The 18,566-nt window shown below is 40.1% G+C and overlaps 1 protein-coding gene and 1 long non-coding RNA gene across 3 annotated transcripts in view; both read right to left on the bottom strand.

Moving 5' to 3' along the window:
- The window catches only part of LOC127530631 (coiled-coil domain-containing protein 38-like), a 29,979-nt gene extending 17,507 nt beyond the window's left edge, over positions 1-12,472 (bottom strand). Inside the window, exons 1-3 of one of the 2 annotated variants that reach the window (XR_007937274.1) lie at positions 11,835-12,472; positions 11,233-11,326; positions 9,617-9,746 (exon numbers count right to left, since the gene is read on the bottom strand). Coding sequence is in view for 1 of the 2 variants with exons in the window: in XM_051937885.1 (XP_051793845.1) it covers positions 9,624-9,746; positions 11,233-11,326; positions 11,835-12,031 (414 nt within the window). In the remaining variant the exon portion in view is untranslated. Of the gene's footprint in view, positions 1-9,093; positions 9,747-11,232; positions 11,327-11,834 lie in introns of those variants that run through there. The other variant, XM_051937885.1, reaches the window with a different exon arrangement.
- A 74-nt stretch (positions 12,473-12,546) lies between these two features.
- LOC127530557 (uncharacterized) lies at positions 12,547-17,448 on the bottom strand. The gene is made up of 8 exons (XR_007937129.1): positions 17,341-17,448; positions 16,953-17,009; positions 15,401-15,564; positions 15,253-15,327; positions 14,979-15,073; positions 14,647-14,734; positions 12,821-12,863; positions 12,547-12,712 (listed from the first exon to the last, which is right to left on the bottom strand). It is a non-coding gene; the product is annotated as an uncharacterized LOC127530557 (long non-coding RNA).
- Between the last annotated feature and the right edge of the window lie 1,118 nt (positions 17,449-18,566).

Raw genomic sequence — 18,566 nt, 5'->3', positions numbered from 1 at the left:
GAACCCTAAACTCATGTTTTTGTGGCTGTTTAGTGCAGGAAATATAAAATATCATGGTCAACATACTGCACAAGTGCTTCAAGCTTTAAAACTGAGGTATAGAATGACTGTAGCTGGGAGTTCCCATAAACACTGCATTCAGATTATACTGAATGCAAAAGACTCATGAAAGATCTGTGGCACCCTGAAAATCCCGAATTGTTCTATTAATCTTTCATTCTCCCTTGAAAACACTATAAACAAATCATCATCTGAAAAGAGAATTCTTGGAAAAACAAAGATTATTTCGGAGACCTGTTGAAATAAGTGCATAAAAAATATATTGATGATTTAAAAACGGTAAAACAAAAGTTGCACTGACTCCTAGCAGTGAACTTTGGTCTGTGTTGAGTATTATTTCTAAAAGCTAAGAAGCATTCATTTTGTTAGATATCCACCTTGTGGTTAAAATGTGGTACTGCACTGTTTATTAAGCTGTTGTACACCGTTTACCCCAAACATGGCAGTTTGCCACCAATATGTTATATTAAATCTGAATGTCAGCATGAACACTCAGTAGTCTGTGGGTTAACATTGCATTACCTCTGGGCTAAACACATCAACACCACATTTTTATTCACAGATATTTTGCAATATTGATTTATTCTGCTGGGTTTGCCACAGTGTTTAACCTTATGTCGGCCAGAATGCATTAAATGCTAATAAACCACTGATTCCTGCTGCTTTCATATTCTATGTGATTTCTGACCATTATTTTGTTAACAAATGCTACATGTCAGAGGAGCTGAGACAGATACAGTACTACAGGCTATAAAGATTACTTTCATTTATACTAGCCTTTGATAAGTTTAATATTTGTTGGTGCTGTTTTTATGGACACAAACCTGCAAATGTTGTGATTAATATTGTCTTTGGCTGCAGAAGCCCGGCGCATTTAATTTCTTTGGGGGTTCCCAAAAACCACAATTTCACACTTTGATGCCTATGTGAGCACAGCTAAAGTTTACCTGCCTAAACTGATCAGCAACAGGCATCAAATAAAACAGGCCACTCATTTTCTCCTTTTTATATCTCTATTAGAATTCAAGTACACTAAAGTCTCCGAGGCCTCGCGTGCCTCCTGAGATCTGCAGTGATGGTGGTGGACATTTCTTTTTTTCTCCCTTGTTTTTTAAGCTGCACTTCATGGCCTCTTCTCCTTTGCAGAGATATTGTCCTTTCTTCCTGCCACCCAGCACACACGATGAGATTCCTCAGTGCACACAGTCACACAGGCTTTTAGACACTCATTAGCCCCTACTAATACAATAAGTGTCACCTTCCATTACATGGTGCTGTGTTGGATATCAGGATTGGAAACCCACCAAATCTCCACACAAGGGGTGCTACCCCCTCATGCATGGCATTGTCTTTCCACCACAATGTTGAATTGTTTTCTCTTTGGCTAATGTCTGCTAAAAATTAAACGTATAGACTTATTATTGATAAATACACATTCTGAGACATTTCTCTGACGTGCAAACCACCTTACATACTATCTAACCAAAGTGATACACATTCCTTCACCGTGTGGATCTTCATGTTAACTTTGGGGTTTGTTTCAGAGCAGGCAGCTGGTTAAGAATCCACCGTACCCCACCCTATTCAAGCCTGTTGTCTCGCATATGAACAGCACATGCAGAGTTGTAAAAAATCTTAATTAAGACTCTTAATTCTCCGTGTCGTCGCCTGACCGTGGCTGTGGGCTCACGTGAAGCGCTTAACACAGCAAGAGGTTGGACAGGGACTGCAGTTTTCTTGGCCTTCACATGGCAGAGTGTGAGGAAAATCTTTCTGTAATCTTCAAAAATAAAATATGCTAGATATAAATTTACTGCCTGTGCAGATATTTCACTTTATACGCAGTAAATGTTGCATTGCTGCCATTATGAGGAACCAAAACTGATAGATATCATACAAAATTTTGCCATTTTCTGAAAACTTCACATCTAAAAATTTATTTCCGAGTAGCTCAAAGTGATTTTTCGTACAAAGGAAATGTGAATACACCAGATTACAATAGCACAGCGGTTTTTGTGTTGCATTGATGGTGTGATATTTCTACAAACAAAAAAAATATCTTTCCCTTCTAGTGTCCAGCCTTGCCAACAGGAATCTAATTTGTTCACAGGACAGTTTTCAAGCACATGCTAATGAATTTTCCACGTTACACAGAGGAGCTACAGTATGCCGTATGTCGCCACACTGATAAAAATATAAAGTGACAAGTGCTTGCTGCTGCAGAGGTGATTTCAGGGTTTTGTGTGCAGCCCGCAGGTTCTGGGGCTTCTCCCTCTGAGCGGTGGCAAAGGGCATGTGGTCCTCTGTGTGCAGCAGATGCCCCAAAGAAGACTTGCGACAGATGAGTCGAAAATGAGCGTGACATGTGTTAAACAGGCGAAGCCCCACAACACTGACATTTGACAAGATGATGGGCGTAGGCAATCATTATTGTCTCCACTTAAGCAAGCAGTAAATATTCAGTGGTGATGTCTTTGAAAGCAGAAGCCATAATACAAATCAGCTTGACCAGATTTTCATCACTGATTGAGGAGTTTTGAATAGATGATGATCATATGAGAGAGCCAGCGTTTAAATGGCTGAAGGCCTGCTGGTCCATATTGAAGATTTTCAGATGGAAGTAATGCTAAAATGGTTTCAATAACAACTTTATGATTTAAATTGTGCTCATAAGAGTTGATGAATTCCACCCTCAGACACTTTTACTCATCTCCAACATCCTGACAGACCTTCGACCTCGGTTCTTCCTGCCCAACAAAAGCACCAATGTGAGTGAAGCATGGGGAGGAACATGCCAGGGAGGTGCCCCCCTCCACCCCCATGTCCCTCTACCCACCCTCCAGAACCATTTGGACCACAGGGAATGGGTTAATCACATTAGAGGCCCAGAAGAGAGATGGGAAGTAGACAGTACCGTGACAGCCGGGGTAGCACTGGCACGACTAATCCCGTTAGGCCGAGGAAAAAGGGGGACGCCATCGCGCCTACAAGGCTGAGAAAGAAAAAAACATTTTCCCAGGAATGAGTTCACCTGTATGGTAACACAGAGAAGTTGGCCTGTTGATGCCTATTAGAAGAAACAATCGCACTTGGCACATACAAATGTTTTTTTCATGCTGGGCACCACTTTATTGTCAGCAGCTGAATAAAAATCAGCAGCAGACAGTGGCATTGCATGAGATCCTCTTTCATGCCACGGTGAAGCAGCCCCTTTCAACCCACTGCTATCAGTCTCTCAAACAGTGAGAAGATGGGGAGGGGTGCTGTAAGAAGGATAGGGCTTATTTCATCTGCCATTGTAAGTGCACCCGAGTTCAACCTTAATGTAAACCTTAGCAGGCAGGATATGAATAGGATGCTCTCTATAAAAATACATCCTGCTGGGTAATCCGGCAGATGGCCACAGCAGTGGACACTACAAGCGAGGCTGGCCACTGCAGGGGTAACAGGGAAAGTCCGATCAGCAACCACTCTCCAGCCTGGGAGATGTGGAATCAAGATTCTTAACTCCCCTTAGCAACGCTGGGAAACAGAGCCGTCAGTTTAGATCCATCAAGTTTCTACTTAATCTCGCCCACCATTTTTTTCTCTCCATTTTCTCTTTTTTGTATCTTCCCCTTTTGTTGTGGGGATTAAGCCAAGTGGTAAAACAGTGATTTAATGATCTTTCCATGGCTATGTGCACCACTTAAACCATGAGACAAACAAGCTGAGGCATTCTAAGAGTCACCCCCTCTAAAGGCGGCTGCTCAGGAACTGTGAGGCTTTTGATACGGCCTTAAGCTCCGGCTGATTATTTTTCCCACTGCCGTGTGATGTGCAGCGCTCTGCTATGGGAAAATTTAAGGTTTTGTGTTTTGTAAAGGCCCATTGTAAACAGGATGAGAAGAAAACAGTTGGATAATATGATGATAGCTTTATAATGATAAGGTATGGTGAATTTTAATGATTTGTTAACGCAACAAAGAAGCAGCACTGGTAAATTTAACCATCGTCACACCAAATAATTTAAAAATGACCAATTATAACTATTTTTACAGGTGATTAGATCTTTTAATCAATTAAATGTAAATTTTAAATCCCCAAATGATTCATGTGACAGATAAAACCTTAGAAAAATGAAAACGTGGACCTTGAGTTGTCAGTCTAAAATTATTATACAAGGTCGGTTGAGACTTCCTGACAGTTCTATGGAAAAAAAAAAAAAAAGAACTACTGAGTTTGCATATCAACAGAGTAAACTCTTTCTGTAAAAAGTTGCAGTAAATTCATATCTGATCAGCAGCAGGATCTATTTAATAACAAGATATATTTATTTCAACAGATTTTTTCATGCAAGCCTCACTTTTGCTTCCCCTGCACAATAACAACCTACAGTCACATAAACATAACATAGTCAGACAGGAACTCCTGCCAAACAGTATGACTTAGGAATTCACAAAAATATCAATCCTATTGGACTGTATTTTCATACTACATTTTCATCTGAAAGGACAGATGTTTTAAACCACAGCTCATCAGCTCATTTATGTGTATTACCTGCAATAACCAACAGATGGCACCAAGTGAAAAGTGAAAGCATTTGAGTATCCCGGTACTACACTACAGAATGTCTTGATTTTTGCCTAAAATTTGCAAGAGGAATATAATTTCTTGTATTTCTTCACCTAATGCATTAAAGATCTGTCAACATTTGAAAAACTTTAAAAGGGTGCTATTAAGAGTTATAGAACACATATAAAGGCATATTTCAGTAGGTTAGATCATCATTAGATCATCACTGGTATGTTTTTTTGAAAAGTGCCTTTCCTAGCCTCTAAAGTTGTATTCAAGGTCTGCTATTACGACGGGTAAACTAAACGTCGTGTAAAACTGGTAGACTGCTTCTTTAATAAAATGCCTGTACATGTGCAAACTTAAAACTAATTCAGTCGACCGATTCCATTCGCTTAACTAAATGCCTGGTTACAATAGAAAAAAATCTAACTCATTTAGAAAAACCTTTTAAACTGATATTCTGCAGGGCGGGCTGACATGAGTAATTGCATTAACTTAATATTGTGTGGTAAAGTGAACTCAAATTTTCTGTTGGTTGGTTAAAAAACAAATGAAAGTTAAGGTAACCTAAAGGGTTATTTTTTGACATCATTTTTCAAGTCTCCTTCCCTACTTTAACATGCTTGGACAATTTCAGACGGTCAGACTGGTAATTAAAAATAACTGATTGTAGAGAAAAAGCTAATCCTCCTAATTCAACGTACTTTGTTGGTTGAACATAGTTTTATTAGAAATTGATAACAACTACATTTGAGCGCGACAATTACTTTTAGAGTGCACAGGGCAGCAATGGCAGAGTGAAAGATTAAAATTTTAAGCATACTGAATCAATGAATGAAATCTATCATGATTCTGCCACACAAGGATACTAAAAGTAAAACAAATCCCAAATTAGTTCATCTCCTGTGGGTGCTTTATGATCAAATCCCCTCCTAGACTCTCCGCATTCCACTGCATCATCATCATCCATCACTCTGCTTGAAAGCCGTGGCGACAACCGTGTGGACGAAAAGCACTGAACCCTCAATTATAATAATGACATCTTTACAGCTCATTCATGATTTTAACAGAAACACTGGACTTTTCCTTTGATACCGTCAGACAGTGTGGATTACCGCAAAGGCAAGCATGAAAAGGGAGTGTGAAATTATACACTGATGCTGTGTTACTCACTCTTAGTGGGTAATAACTGCCAAGGCATTGGCAGTGATCAATATAGTGTAGGGACTAGAAAGCCATAATAGGAGGACAAATATCAGAGGAGAGGCAGTTTGTGTGTAATGGATGATGGAGGTGTTAGTGTTTGGCCAGTGTGCAGTAAGTGGGTAAGCTGGTGACAGTGTGAGACCAGCAGGGTCAATGATGGTGATAATGGGGAGGGTAAATACTGTATTGGGGTTAATACTTCTGAGCTGGCTAAGAGATTATGGCACTGTCTAAATTATGGAAGGCCCCTCAGTGGATGCTCCCAGGCAGATTACTATAAAAACAGAATAATAGCTTTAAAACTACACATTAAAATGTCTGATTAAAAATAGATTTTAATTTTTAAAATGAAGTGGGCAACTTCAACATGAAACTTCATTCAAAAATATTTTGCGATTAAAAAAAAAATATTCAGCATCTCCTCTTGTATTCATTATTACTCCCCCAAGGAACACAGCGGAGTTATGTGTCGATCTGTGTTGGTCTGTCTGTCTGTCTGTCTGTCTGTCTGTTAGCAACATTACTCAAAAACGGCCTAACAGATTTTGATTAAATTTTCAGGGAAGGTCATAAATGACAAGGATCACCTCATAAAGTTTTGGCACTGAAGCGGCATATAGTCTGGATCCACAGATTTGTTAAAGATTTCTGTGTCATTGCAAGATAGCGTCACGGTGTCACAGTATGACAAGTGAAGACTACATCAGCTGCCTGCCTCAACTCACACCAGCAAGAAAAACAAAAATTAGGGGCTTGTGGAATATTCAGCACTACAACTTAAATTAGAAAATCACTCAGAGAGCACAGTACAAAAAAAAAAAGCTTTTAGAGATGGTGACAAAGAACGGCTCAAAGAAGTGCAACATGATTGAAGAGCAGACTGAAGATGGCAAAGCTGGAAAACAAAAAAGAAGATAGAGAGGAATTTTCAACACAGCAACATCCTTGATGTGTGGAGAGGAATCAGTACCATCTCTGGACACAACAATAAAAAGAGAAGGGAGCCAATAGTGGCTGATGTGGAAAGCGCTGATGAACTCAACCTGTTCTTCAACAGATTTGACACTGTGGACACACCTACTTCCACTGCTACTCCTCAACATATGGAAATCTCCACTATAGCTCCTCCTTCTTCTCCTCCGTCTCCTACACATCTCCACAGCTGCAGCCACTTCCGTTCCAGCACCTGTACCCTTCTCTGTCACAGAGACAGGGGTGATGTTGGAGCTTGAGAGACTTTGCTCTGGGAAGGCAGCTAGCCCAGCTGGTGTGTGTCCAAGACTGCTTAAAGACTGTGCTGCACAACTGTGTCAACTGTCCACAAGATCTTCAACCTGAGTCTCGTGCTGGAGCGGGTGCCTGCTCTATAGAAAACATCCTGTACTGTAGCGGTACCAAAAATCAAATGCCCGACTGAACTAAATGACTACAGGCCTATTGCCCTGACCTCACATATCATGAAAACTCTGGAGCGGCTGATTCTACGCCTGCTGAGGCTTGAAGTCAAAGACAAACTTGATTCCCTACAGTTTGCATGCAAAGAAAACATTTGAGTGGATGATGTCATCCTCTTAATGCTTCACCATGGCCTGTCTCAACTGAAGGAACATGGAGTTTATGTGAGAATCATGTTCTTTGCTTTTTCAAATGCATTCCCCTCCATCCAATCCAGCATACTCAAAGACAAGCTCACGGAGATGGGAGTGGATCCTTTCTGTCTTTCTTGGATCACACATTACCTGACAGGAAGACCACAGTTTGTCAGGCTGGGGAACTGTGTTTCTGGAACATTATTGAGCAGTACTGGGGCTCCACAAGGAACAGTCCTGGCTCCATTCCTGTTCACACTATATACATAAAACTTCAAATACAGCACTGAGTCCTGCCACATTCAGAAATACTCTGATGACACTGCTATTGTGGCATGTATCAGAAATGACATGAAGCCGAATACAGGGATCTGATAAGTGCCTTCAGTGACTGGAGTCACAGAAACTGCCTGCTACTCAACGCCTCAAAGACAAAGGAAATGATCGTAGATTTCCACAGATCCAAATCCCCTCTTCAGCCAGTGAACACTTTTGGCGTGTACATTCAGGTGGTAACATCGTATAAATATTTAGGTGTACACCTGCATAATACGTTGGACTGGTCTAAAAACAGAGACTTTATCTACAAAAAGGGGCAGAGCAGCCTCTTTTGCCTCACAAGACTCCAATCAATAGACATCTGCAGTAAGATCCTGCAGATATTTTATCAGTCTGTGGTGGGAAGTGTTGTTTTATGCTGCAGTCTGCTGGGGAGGCAGCATAAAACACAAGGATGCAAGGCGTCTGAACAAACTGGTTAAAAAAAAAAAAGCTGGCTCTGTGGTCGGAATCAATTGAACTCACTGGAGGGTGAGGTGAAGAGATGTGCACTGAGCAAGGTGGAAGCCATTCTGAGAAACATGGATCATCCACTTCATATCTCCCTCAATGAGCAAAGAAACATCGGTGGTGATGGCTTTCATACCATCAGCAATTAAGACTGTATAATTCTAAAGTAAACAGATGAGACTCCCAGATGATAGAATTTCCCTTTGGGGATAAATAAAGCTCTTGTATGGTATTGCATTGTTTTCAAGTAGATGTCTTCTGTTTTGTGGAAACATTCTTGACGCCACAGCAACAAGTTGATTCCATCCTTACATTCTCTAAAACCTACAGAGCAGACAGGCATGTCACAGTAGGAGGTGGTGTGATGACGACTGCTAGAGAAAAATCTGTGATGTCTGAACACCAATAACTATGTTGCATTTATATAAAAAAATACTGCATTTCTGACAATGCTTTTGGCAGATTACTGTGCTTTCTGAGTGCTTTTATAGTTTTATTTTACATTTACTGGACTCTAGATATCCTGGACTTCTGAAAAATTGTGGAATTGATACATTTAATCCCAGACTAAGATTAAGGCTATATTTTTCATGCCTGGGTAACTAAATTAGAATTCAGACAATTGAATGTGAGTCTGAATTTTTTGATTCTTCAAAGGTTAAACAAACTTTTGGAACTGCTAACTGAGGAGCAAAACCAAGATGTTTTCTGGTAAATCTCTGAAATGAATTATTTACATACAGATCTTTCTGAAAGACACAATTGAAGGACATTGATATGGTGATTATTTTAGAAGACAACATGCATGTTATGAAAACGTTATTATGGTCTGTTGCTATAATTAGAACAATTTGCACACATTTCCTGATGTTATACATAAAAGTTTGGACATTCAACTAAAAAAACTATCCACATTTTGAGATATCATGAGCAAAAGATGAAGTCAGCTGAGAATTTCTGACTGTGGAGTCAAAACAGTAAAATATGAATTTGTAGTGAAAAATTGAATATCTACAAATGTAATTTCCTGAGAATAGTTTTTCCATTCAAAGCTACTTCTTGATAGAAATTTTCAGAGGATTCTCTTTCATGTCTTATTGAGAACCTAACCAGTCATGCAATAGCATCACTTCTGATCACATTCACCAGTAATATCATATGTTGTGAACTAAACATGGCAACATCTAATAAAAAGATCATGTCCTTAAAATGTGATAACAAGAAAAATGTTCCTCTCAGACTCCAGATGTTTGCTTATGTCAGAGGTATCTACATGTGCATTTACCTGTAGACTACATGGAGTCTTAGTAAGGAAGTGTGTTTGATAAACAGATTTTTATATGATCACGGTGATTCAATCATATGCAAACAGCTGTATTTTTACTGCATTTTTGTAATTTGAATGGCATGAGAACCTGAGTTTTAATCTGAGTCCTCAGAGAAGAGGTAGGAATTGAGGTCCTCCACAGGAGAGACAGGAGCCTCCTCAAGGACTTGAATATTCTGCTTGACAGGGAAGCATCTGGGCATGAGCTTTCTCCCAGTCTAAAAGAACAGAAGGGCAAAGTTTTCAGCATCAGTTTACTGATATGGACATGCTATCAGGAAAAAAGATCAATTCAGCATTTTACAAACTAAAAGCTGTAGCTGTGTGAAGCTTGGTTCCTCTGTTTCAGAAAGATAGTATTAAAGCTGCTGTCCGGAGTTTGAATCGCAGCGTCTCCCAAAACACTGGTGGTCCCACCCTCCCTCCCTCCCTCTGATTTCGCCCCTTTATTTGTGCACGCGCGCAGTACATGAGAGAAGTGCCCGGAGTGCTGCAGCATCTCGCCTGTTTTGCTGTTTTCCCCTCTTCTACATTTAGTACATTTAGTAAATAATAAAGGAATTACGTTAGAATGCTGTATTGAGTCGAACTTGTCCTAATACCAAAATAACATGAATCTGCTAGGACTAACGAGTAAAGTTTCAATATGTGATTACACTCGTGTATCCCTCTCGATGACGTTGTTTATCAAACTTAGTGCATTTACGCGTGTATATGTGTTACATTGTTTATTTATTTCTATCTAGAGTTCAGAATTGCATGACTCCTCTGACGAAGAGTATGTCCCAGACGCCCCAACATCTTCCTCCAGAGGTCGGGCATCTAAACGAAGCCGTCAGGCGGGCTATGGAGGCCGTGGTCGGGGTGCTCGCCTCGCTCCCCGAACACAGCATCTAAACGAAGCCGTCAGGCGGGCTATGGAGGCCGTGGTCGGGGTGCTCGCCTCGCTCCCCGAACACGGCATCTAAACGAAGCCGTCAGGCGGGCTATGGAGGCCGTGGTCGGGGAGCGACGCGAGCACCTCGAGCCAAAAAACGTCCTGCAGTCTCTTGGCCTGACAAGCCGTGGGATTGGTAACTTTTCTGGAAGTTGCTGAGCCCTGATGCTCTCTCCTCCACAAGCAAAACAAACGTGCGCGCGGTTCCGTAGTGCGTAGCTCGCCCACTTCTGCATGGGCTTGCTTGCTGTGCGCGTAACCGTTGATTGACAGCATGACAAAGCTGAAGCTCGAACTTGATTGGTCGGCAGCAACCGGCGCTTTTTGGAATAACATGGGGGTCTATGAGAGGAAGGTGGAGCTCAGGAATAAATTTTCATATCGCGTTATACTAACTTTATATTATAGTATCGAACTAGACTAACACATTTAAGCTTTGTTAAAAAATGATACATAAATTGAAAACAAACGGAAACTCCGGACAGCAGCTTTAATGTTTTTCCAAATTACAAACAACTTTCTAATGACTGCTGTGGTAGAACAACACAACAGCTGTACTCTACCAGATGTTTTCCATATTTGCAATTTAATTTGTGATCTGTGAACTTTTATCTTATCTTGTCTTACTCAGTGGCTCAAATTATACATACAGTGTAGGATGCAGTTAAAGTGAATGTGAAAAAAAAAATTCAGAATGCAAAAAAAAATACATAATACAATTTCACATACTTGTACATGTTGTATGCATCTATTTTTAAGTCACTCACAATTTTCTTGGCTTCAGCCATAGATCTTCTCATGTACTTCACCAACTTTTCTTGCCGTTTCGCAATCTCCAGCAGCAGCTTTTCCTCACGCAGCCTGGAGCAGGAAACGACATGCAGGAAGAGAAGAGGTTTTCACATGACGTTGGACAAACTTTTTCTTATTCTTGTAATGCCATTGGACAAAAAATCCCTACGAACCATTCAGCATATTGTAATGAAAATGGTCTGAGAGGAAACTAGACTGCTGCACCTCCTCTCAGCTCTGATTTCAGGCTTTAGAAAATGTAGGCTATGACAGGAGGTTTCAGAAAATCGCAGGTGTCCACACAGATCAGGTGAGTAGATGTGCAAAGTATATAGTATAAAGAGTAACACAGTCCACAATGGGAGCAGCACATGGTGGTGCAGTGCTGTAAACAGAGGAGTTTCAGTACATTTGCCTTTTTTGTTTCCACATTTCTGCCAACTGCATATTTAAGTTGCTACGAATTAATACTGTCCATTGTATTTCTATCACTGCAATGAGGTCAATCTACTCACTAATCTACAATGTGTAATGTGGTAAACAAAATACCTAAAAAGCTCTGTGGTCAGTGACAAACCTGTTCCTCCATTGTGTTTCCTGGATATGCTTCAGTATCTTAAACCTGTCTTCAGGGATGCTCTCGATTTGCTGGAGCATTAAAGACATACGGTACTCTACATTACACAGCTTCTTGGTGATGTTGAGGTATGGCATCCGGCAATCCACGAAGCACGAAAGCACTTCTGTCACCTTCTTATCCACAGCATCCAACATAATATCCTGGAAGTAAGAATATTGTTAAAAGAGGTGGGGGGAAAAAAAACAACAAACAGCAGGAGAGCTGGGATCAAAATGAACATGCTGGATTTATGGGTGTTATTACTAAATGTGTCTAGATTGAATCCCTAAGTGTGACTTGTTGATTTGAAATAAGTGACATAAAAAATTGCAGCCAGGACATTGTGTTTCCTTACCCTGTCCTGTATTTTACTGACTCATGGAGCTGAACCTGCTTTCCAAGCATGACCGCTCTCTCCTGCTCTTTGACAATTCTGTCCTTCATGTTACGTACCAGCGACGGTAGCCTCTCTTCCAACTCTTTCCTTCAGACAGAGAGAGGGTAGGAATGTTTTGTGTCTTTCAGGTATGTAAGTTTTTCTGTGTGCAGTTTATCCCATGGTGCCTTATGTGCTTTGTTACAATTTATGATTTATCCCTTTTTGTTTTCTTTTGAAATGTCAAGCTTTTTATTGTTGTATCTATGGATAAAGCTCATTCTTAAAGCCGGTTTTTCTCAAGATATACTGTATACGATTCTCACATTTTCTCTGAGGCTAACTCAACGGCGTGCTCCAGCACGTTATCCATAGCGGTGGAGTTCTTAATCTGTGACAGGTTCTGGTTTGTCAAGTCTGATAGCAGACTCATCAGCTGCTGGGGATTCGAATAGTACTCCTGAAGAAAGGAGGGACGAGACACCACAGTGTGAGCGCTGCAAATAAACACTCAAGATGAAAAGATGTTGCTTGAGTGGTATTTGATCTGAAATTCAGAAAACCAAACCTCATATTCTGTGCTGCTCACATCCAGGGTAGAATCTGCAACCCTGAAATGGCAAAGAAAGAGTTTAAGCTCAGGAGAAGTTAAAAATACACTACACTGCCAAAAGTATTTGCTCACATGCCTTGACTCATATATGAACGTGACATCCCATTCCTAATCCATAGGGTTCAATATGACGTCAGTCCACCCTTTGCGGCTATAACACCTTCAACTCTTCTGGGAAGGCTGGCCACAAGGTTTAGGAGTGTGTTTATGGGAATTTTTCACCATTCTTCCAGAATCGCATTTGTGAGGTCACACACTGATGTTAGACCAGAAGGACTGGCTCTCAGTCTCTGCTCTAATTCATCCCAAAGGTGTTCTATCGGGTTGAGGTCAGGACTCTGTGCAGGCCAGTCAAGTTCATTCACACCACACTCTGTCATCCATGTCTTTATGGACCTTGCTTTGTGCACAGTCATGTTGGAAGAGGAAGGGGCCAGCTCCAAACTGTTCCAGCAAAGTTGGGAGCATGGAATTGTCCAAAATGTCTTGGTGTGCTGAAGCATTCAGAGTTCCTTTCACTGGAACTAAGGGGCCAAGCCCAGCTCCTGAAAAACAAGCCCACACCATAATCCCCCCTCCACCAAACTTTACACTTGGCACAATGCAGTCCCACAAGTATCGTTCTTCTGGCAACCGCCAAACACAGACTCGTCCATCAGATTTTCAGATGCAGAGGCGTGATTGGTCACTCCAGAGAAGTCGTCTCCGCTGCTCTAGAGTACAGTGGCAGCATGCTTTACACCACTGCATCTGACGCTTTGCATTGCACTTGGTGACGTATGGCTTGGATGCAGCTGCTCGGCCATGGAAACCCATTCCATGAAGCTCTCTGCTGAAGCACTGTTCTTGTGCTAATCTGAAGGCCACATGAAGTTTGAAGGTCTGTAGCGATTGACTCTGCAGAAAGTTGGCCACCTCTTGGCACTGTGTGCCTCAGCATCTGCTGACCCCGCTCTGTCAGTTTACGTGGCCGACCACTTGGTGGCTGAGTTGCTGTCGTTCCCACACACTTCCACTTTCTTATAATACAGCTGACAGTTGACTGTGGAATATTTAGGAGTGAGGTAATGTCACGACTGGATTTGTTGCACAGGTGGCATCCTATCACAGTTCCACGCTGGAATTGACTGAGCTCCTGAGAGCGACCCATTCTTTGACAAATGTTTGTAAAAGCAGTCTGCATGCCTAGGTGCTTGATTTGATACACCTGTGGACATGGAAGTGATTGGACACCTGATTCTGATTGTTTGGATGGACGAGCAAATACTTTGGCAATACAGTATATATGTGTGTGTAGACTGTTATATGGCAGAAGGTTTTCTGTGTAGTTTTCTTAATCAGCAGCAAAAAGAGATATTCAAAATGATAATAAATAAGAAGAAGAGAAATAAAATGAACTCATTAAATTTAAATAAAAATATTGCGGGATGTAACTAAGTAGATTTACTCACATGCAAAGCTTCTGTTTTAGTGGACTATTTAAATTTCAAGCTACTTTATATTTTCTGCTGCACTACATTTCAGAAGAGAAACACAGCTTTTACCCAATCACAATTATCTAAAAGCTTTAGTTACAAAGATTTTTGCACATAAATCATCTGACATGTAAATTATTGTATTTTTCTATAAATATTGTTACAAAATAAAACATTTTGTTTTTGATTAACTGATGAGGCAACAGTCGAAAAAACGAACTGGTAACTGCTTTGATAATTCATTTGATGGAGGATTTACAGTAAATCATTTCATTTGAGTTTTCAGTGCTGAGTGTGTTTTCTTACAGAGTGTTGCTGGAGGCTGAGGACAGTGTGGGGTTTTTGGTGGAAGGCAGCACTCGACGTGGACTGGACTCCAAATCTCTCTCCGGACCTGTGCAAATGGGATCATTCCTGCTAAATATGCAGTTCAGACTTACAGGTCCAGATATGTGAATCTCTGCAGCAAAGATTCTGATCACTTTTTTAAAAAGATGCCACTTGTGAAACTCCAATGTGGAAACTAATTACTTGAGTAATAGCATTTGTGTTGCAAAAGATGATGTAATTCAAGGCAGAGATCAGTGGATAAACTAGCACCACTCTGGCCCTTATACTTCATTTGTATTCAGACTTACCCTTGCTAACTACTGTCTGTGGAAGCAACAGATTGAAAAGAAGGTTCTTGTAACTCTTATAATTATTCAGGATTGCCTCTACCTCAGCGAATTCACTGCAAAGAAAAGACTTGATTTAGATCCACATCAGCACAACTACACTGCAAAAATAATCACTGCACATCCAAATTTCTCTCCATTGTTTTAAGTTCCTTTCCTTGCACCTGTTAGCTAATCATACACCTAAAACATGGAGAGTGTGCACATGTTGCTAAATTTGTTATTAAAGTGCTACCTTTCAAGTGTCCCACCAGTTAGCTTCTCAATCACAGCATCCAACTCTGCTTTAGCCTTTGTAGCTTCTGCAAAACTGACAACATTCAAGTATTACAACACTGTAAAATGAAAATTTAATTCAGTGTTAAGATAAAATAAGTACTTACTGGGTTTTTGCATCTGCAGATTTCTTCTCAAAATCCATGATAAGTGCTTCATGGCTGCAAATTTCTGCCTCATACTTGTCTGCAAGCAGTTTGATAAATTTGTTCTTTCCAGTAACGACCTTCTCAGTCTTCAAAATCTCAGACTTTTCCTTCTTCAACCGGACCTGAGGACAGAGGGAAATACAGGAAGTATTTCATATCCCACTGAGGAAATTCAGGGTCTCTGCAAAAAAAAGTGATCTAAATTTCAAAAATGTTCCTGTAGCTGCTTTGGTTCACAATGCTGTACTTGAGTGTTTGTCTGTAGTGGAGAAACAGCAAAGTTACTTGTGCTGTATTTTCACAGCAGCACAAAGAAGCTCATTGTTTTAAGTCCAAATGAGGTTTCAAATGGTTGATATCTCAGACACAGGCCTTTGTTTAGTGATTCCATCAGTGTCTGCAAAGGCAAACTAAACACATTGTCTACAAATTGTATGTAGAATGAGTTATTAGTTTCATTAGTTCATTTGCCTTATTTGTCTTCTTTTGATCTGTAGCATTATTTTTTTGTAATTGTTTATTTAGCAGACTAGCTTTTTATATGGAAAAACTGAACTGGCATCTTTAGGAAGTTATGGGACCAGCCGGTATTGTGGAGGTTATATGGAAGATGTGAAACTTTGGTTTACATAACAGCATCAGATTTTGATTCTTCACAAACAGCAACTACACAAACAACTTTAATAAACATTTTCAGATATGCATGCGTCTCACTTGGCTTTAAAGAGGAAATGTTTACTGTGATTGAAGCCGTCTCTACTGATCAGTATAATTTAATATATCATTATTTTTACAGTCAAAACAATCAAAATCTCTGAATTCAACTGAGCACAACTTCTCCACCTCACCCAGTCCAGCTGTACCGTTAAAATAAAGTTCATTAATTCATTTACCTCTATCGCTTCTTTCTGAGAACTAAGCATAATGAGCTCCAGTTCATTTATCTTAGTACTGCCTGAGGACAGAGGACAGATTATTCTCAACCACTCCGGTCAGCAATTCTTTCAAGCCGTATTTAAAAATGTGACATTTTTCTCTGCTCTGGTTTCTCTTCACCCACCTGATGTAATCACCCATCTCTTAAGTTCAAGATTGTCATCTGTGTGTTCAATAAGGAGGACTGTGTTTTTTATTGTCTCCTCCATTTCCTCCTCCTCCATCACTACTCCTCTCAGCTCTTTCGCCAGACTATCGGTGTCTGACATTTCAAGGTCACTTTGTTCTGAATCCATCTCTATTAATTTTACACACAGAACAAATGAAGAAAAGGTGCAAATCAAACAGAGCAAACAATTGTCTTCAGTTCTATATTCACCACAGTGATTAAGTCCTATAGTCCATTGTGAAGCCTATCAGTGTCTAAAACAGTTCAAATTAAAACACATCACACTTCCATCATCTCTCTCTTAAAAATGAATTAATGCTAATAAACACCCCTGAACATCAGTGTAGTTACACTGTTTCTCATTTGTAAATCACTGCATTTTGTTATGACACTGCAGACACTTACCAGGCTGTGGTGAAGCCATCTCTGAACTTTATTCTGCCGTCTGGCGCTGTTCTGGATCTGCAGGTTGAAAGAACAAACTGAGGATGACAAATCTGGGCACAACTTCTTCATATTCTCTTAAAACAGAAAACAATGAATGTCTTCTGATGAGATACTCTGTTCTTTTTTAATCCTGGGATACATGCTTGTGAAACATCAAATTATAAAGTAACACACACATCTATTACCACTTCTTACAGAGCTAGCTTTAGCTAACATGGTTATCATTAGCCTAGCAAGCCGTCATACCCAGCTAGCCTTCCAAAAATCAGCAACAAGTTAGCATAGAATTGAAGCAAACAAGTTTTAGACATTCTTTAATTAAAAAAATAATAAAAACCTTACCAACCTTACTCTTTATTGCTCAACTTTATCACACATAAATGCCGTACTTCAGACTGGGTTGTTGTGACTCAGCTGTAGTCATGGCAACTTCTTTTCACTTTCATTGGTCAAATCTGTAAACTGTAACACATTCCATGTTTAAAACAAAAAAAACCTTCATAATAATAAACTTTATTTACATTACACTTTTATTCACAAAATTACAATGTGTTTTACAGAAATAAAAAAATATTTTAAAATGGCTAATAACAGCAATAAAAATGGCAGAGAAATCATTAAATATAAGAATAAAAGACAGAAAACAAAACATAAGGGAAAACAAAAGAGATCATCAAACACATTATCAAAAATTCATGGAGGCCTTTTGATTAAAGAAGAGGTTTAAAAAACACTGAGGATGTTGTCAGTCTGATCTCCATAGGCAAGGAGCTGTGACTGAAGCCAGAATAACATGCATTACAGTAATCGAGGTAGGAAAAATGAATTTATGTATGAGCTTGTGCAAACCAGCGATCAGACAAGAGGCCAAAGAGGACGATCAAAATCCCTCCACCCATCAGTGTGATCTGAATGCCGTGTACGGTAAGCACTACAGCTCATGGAGGTGAAAGGCAACAGAGGTGAAAGGGGAGCGGCAGAGAGGGATGATGGCTGAAGTGTTCAGTAAAGCTATAATGCCGGCCACCTGTACCACTTTTATCCAGCTTATTATCCCAAAGCAACCAGAAGACATCACAGCCCAAGATGATGGTGGCACAAGCTGTGAGGTTTGGACATACATGAATTTCCTCCCAGCTGCCACAATTGTGCACATCTTTAGAAATCAATTTAAAACCCATATTCTTCCCTGTCTTTGTCTTGACTTTGCTCAGATTTTTTGGATCGTGCACAACTTACCTATAATTATATATTATTATATTATCTTCTTCTCCTCATTCTTTCCACTAGTTTTCTCCACGGCTGCTTGCTTGCTTAAAAATGTTCATTCATACAAAACACCCACCACCAATGCAGATTACACGGAGATAGTTGGATTAAACAACATCTCTGTAAAACAAGCGATTTTCCTGTAATAACTGTGAGATACAGTTTCATGGTGTGCCACTTATGAAGATTTAAGCCACCATATCTGGGTTACAGATGTGGTGAGGGAGTCCCAATCCAGATTATACCATCTGTGAGGGGAAAAAAACAGTGTATATACGGTGTGTGTGTGTGTGTGTGTGTGTG

Source organism: Acanthochromis polyacanthus, chromosome 17, assembly GCF_021347895.1.
Source record: "Acanthochromis polyacanthus isolate Apoly-LR-REF ecotype Palm Island chromosome 17, KAUST_Apoly_ChrSc, whole genome shotgun sequence".
Taxonomy (NCBI): Eukaryota; Metazoa; Chordata; class Actinopteri; family Pomacentridae; genus Acanthochromis; species Acanthochromis polyacanthus.
Note: the sequence above shows the minus strand (reverse complement) of the source record. Positions and strands in the feature narration are given on the sequence as shown.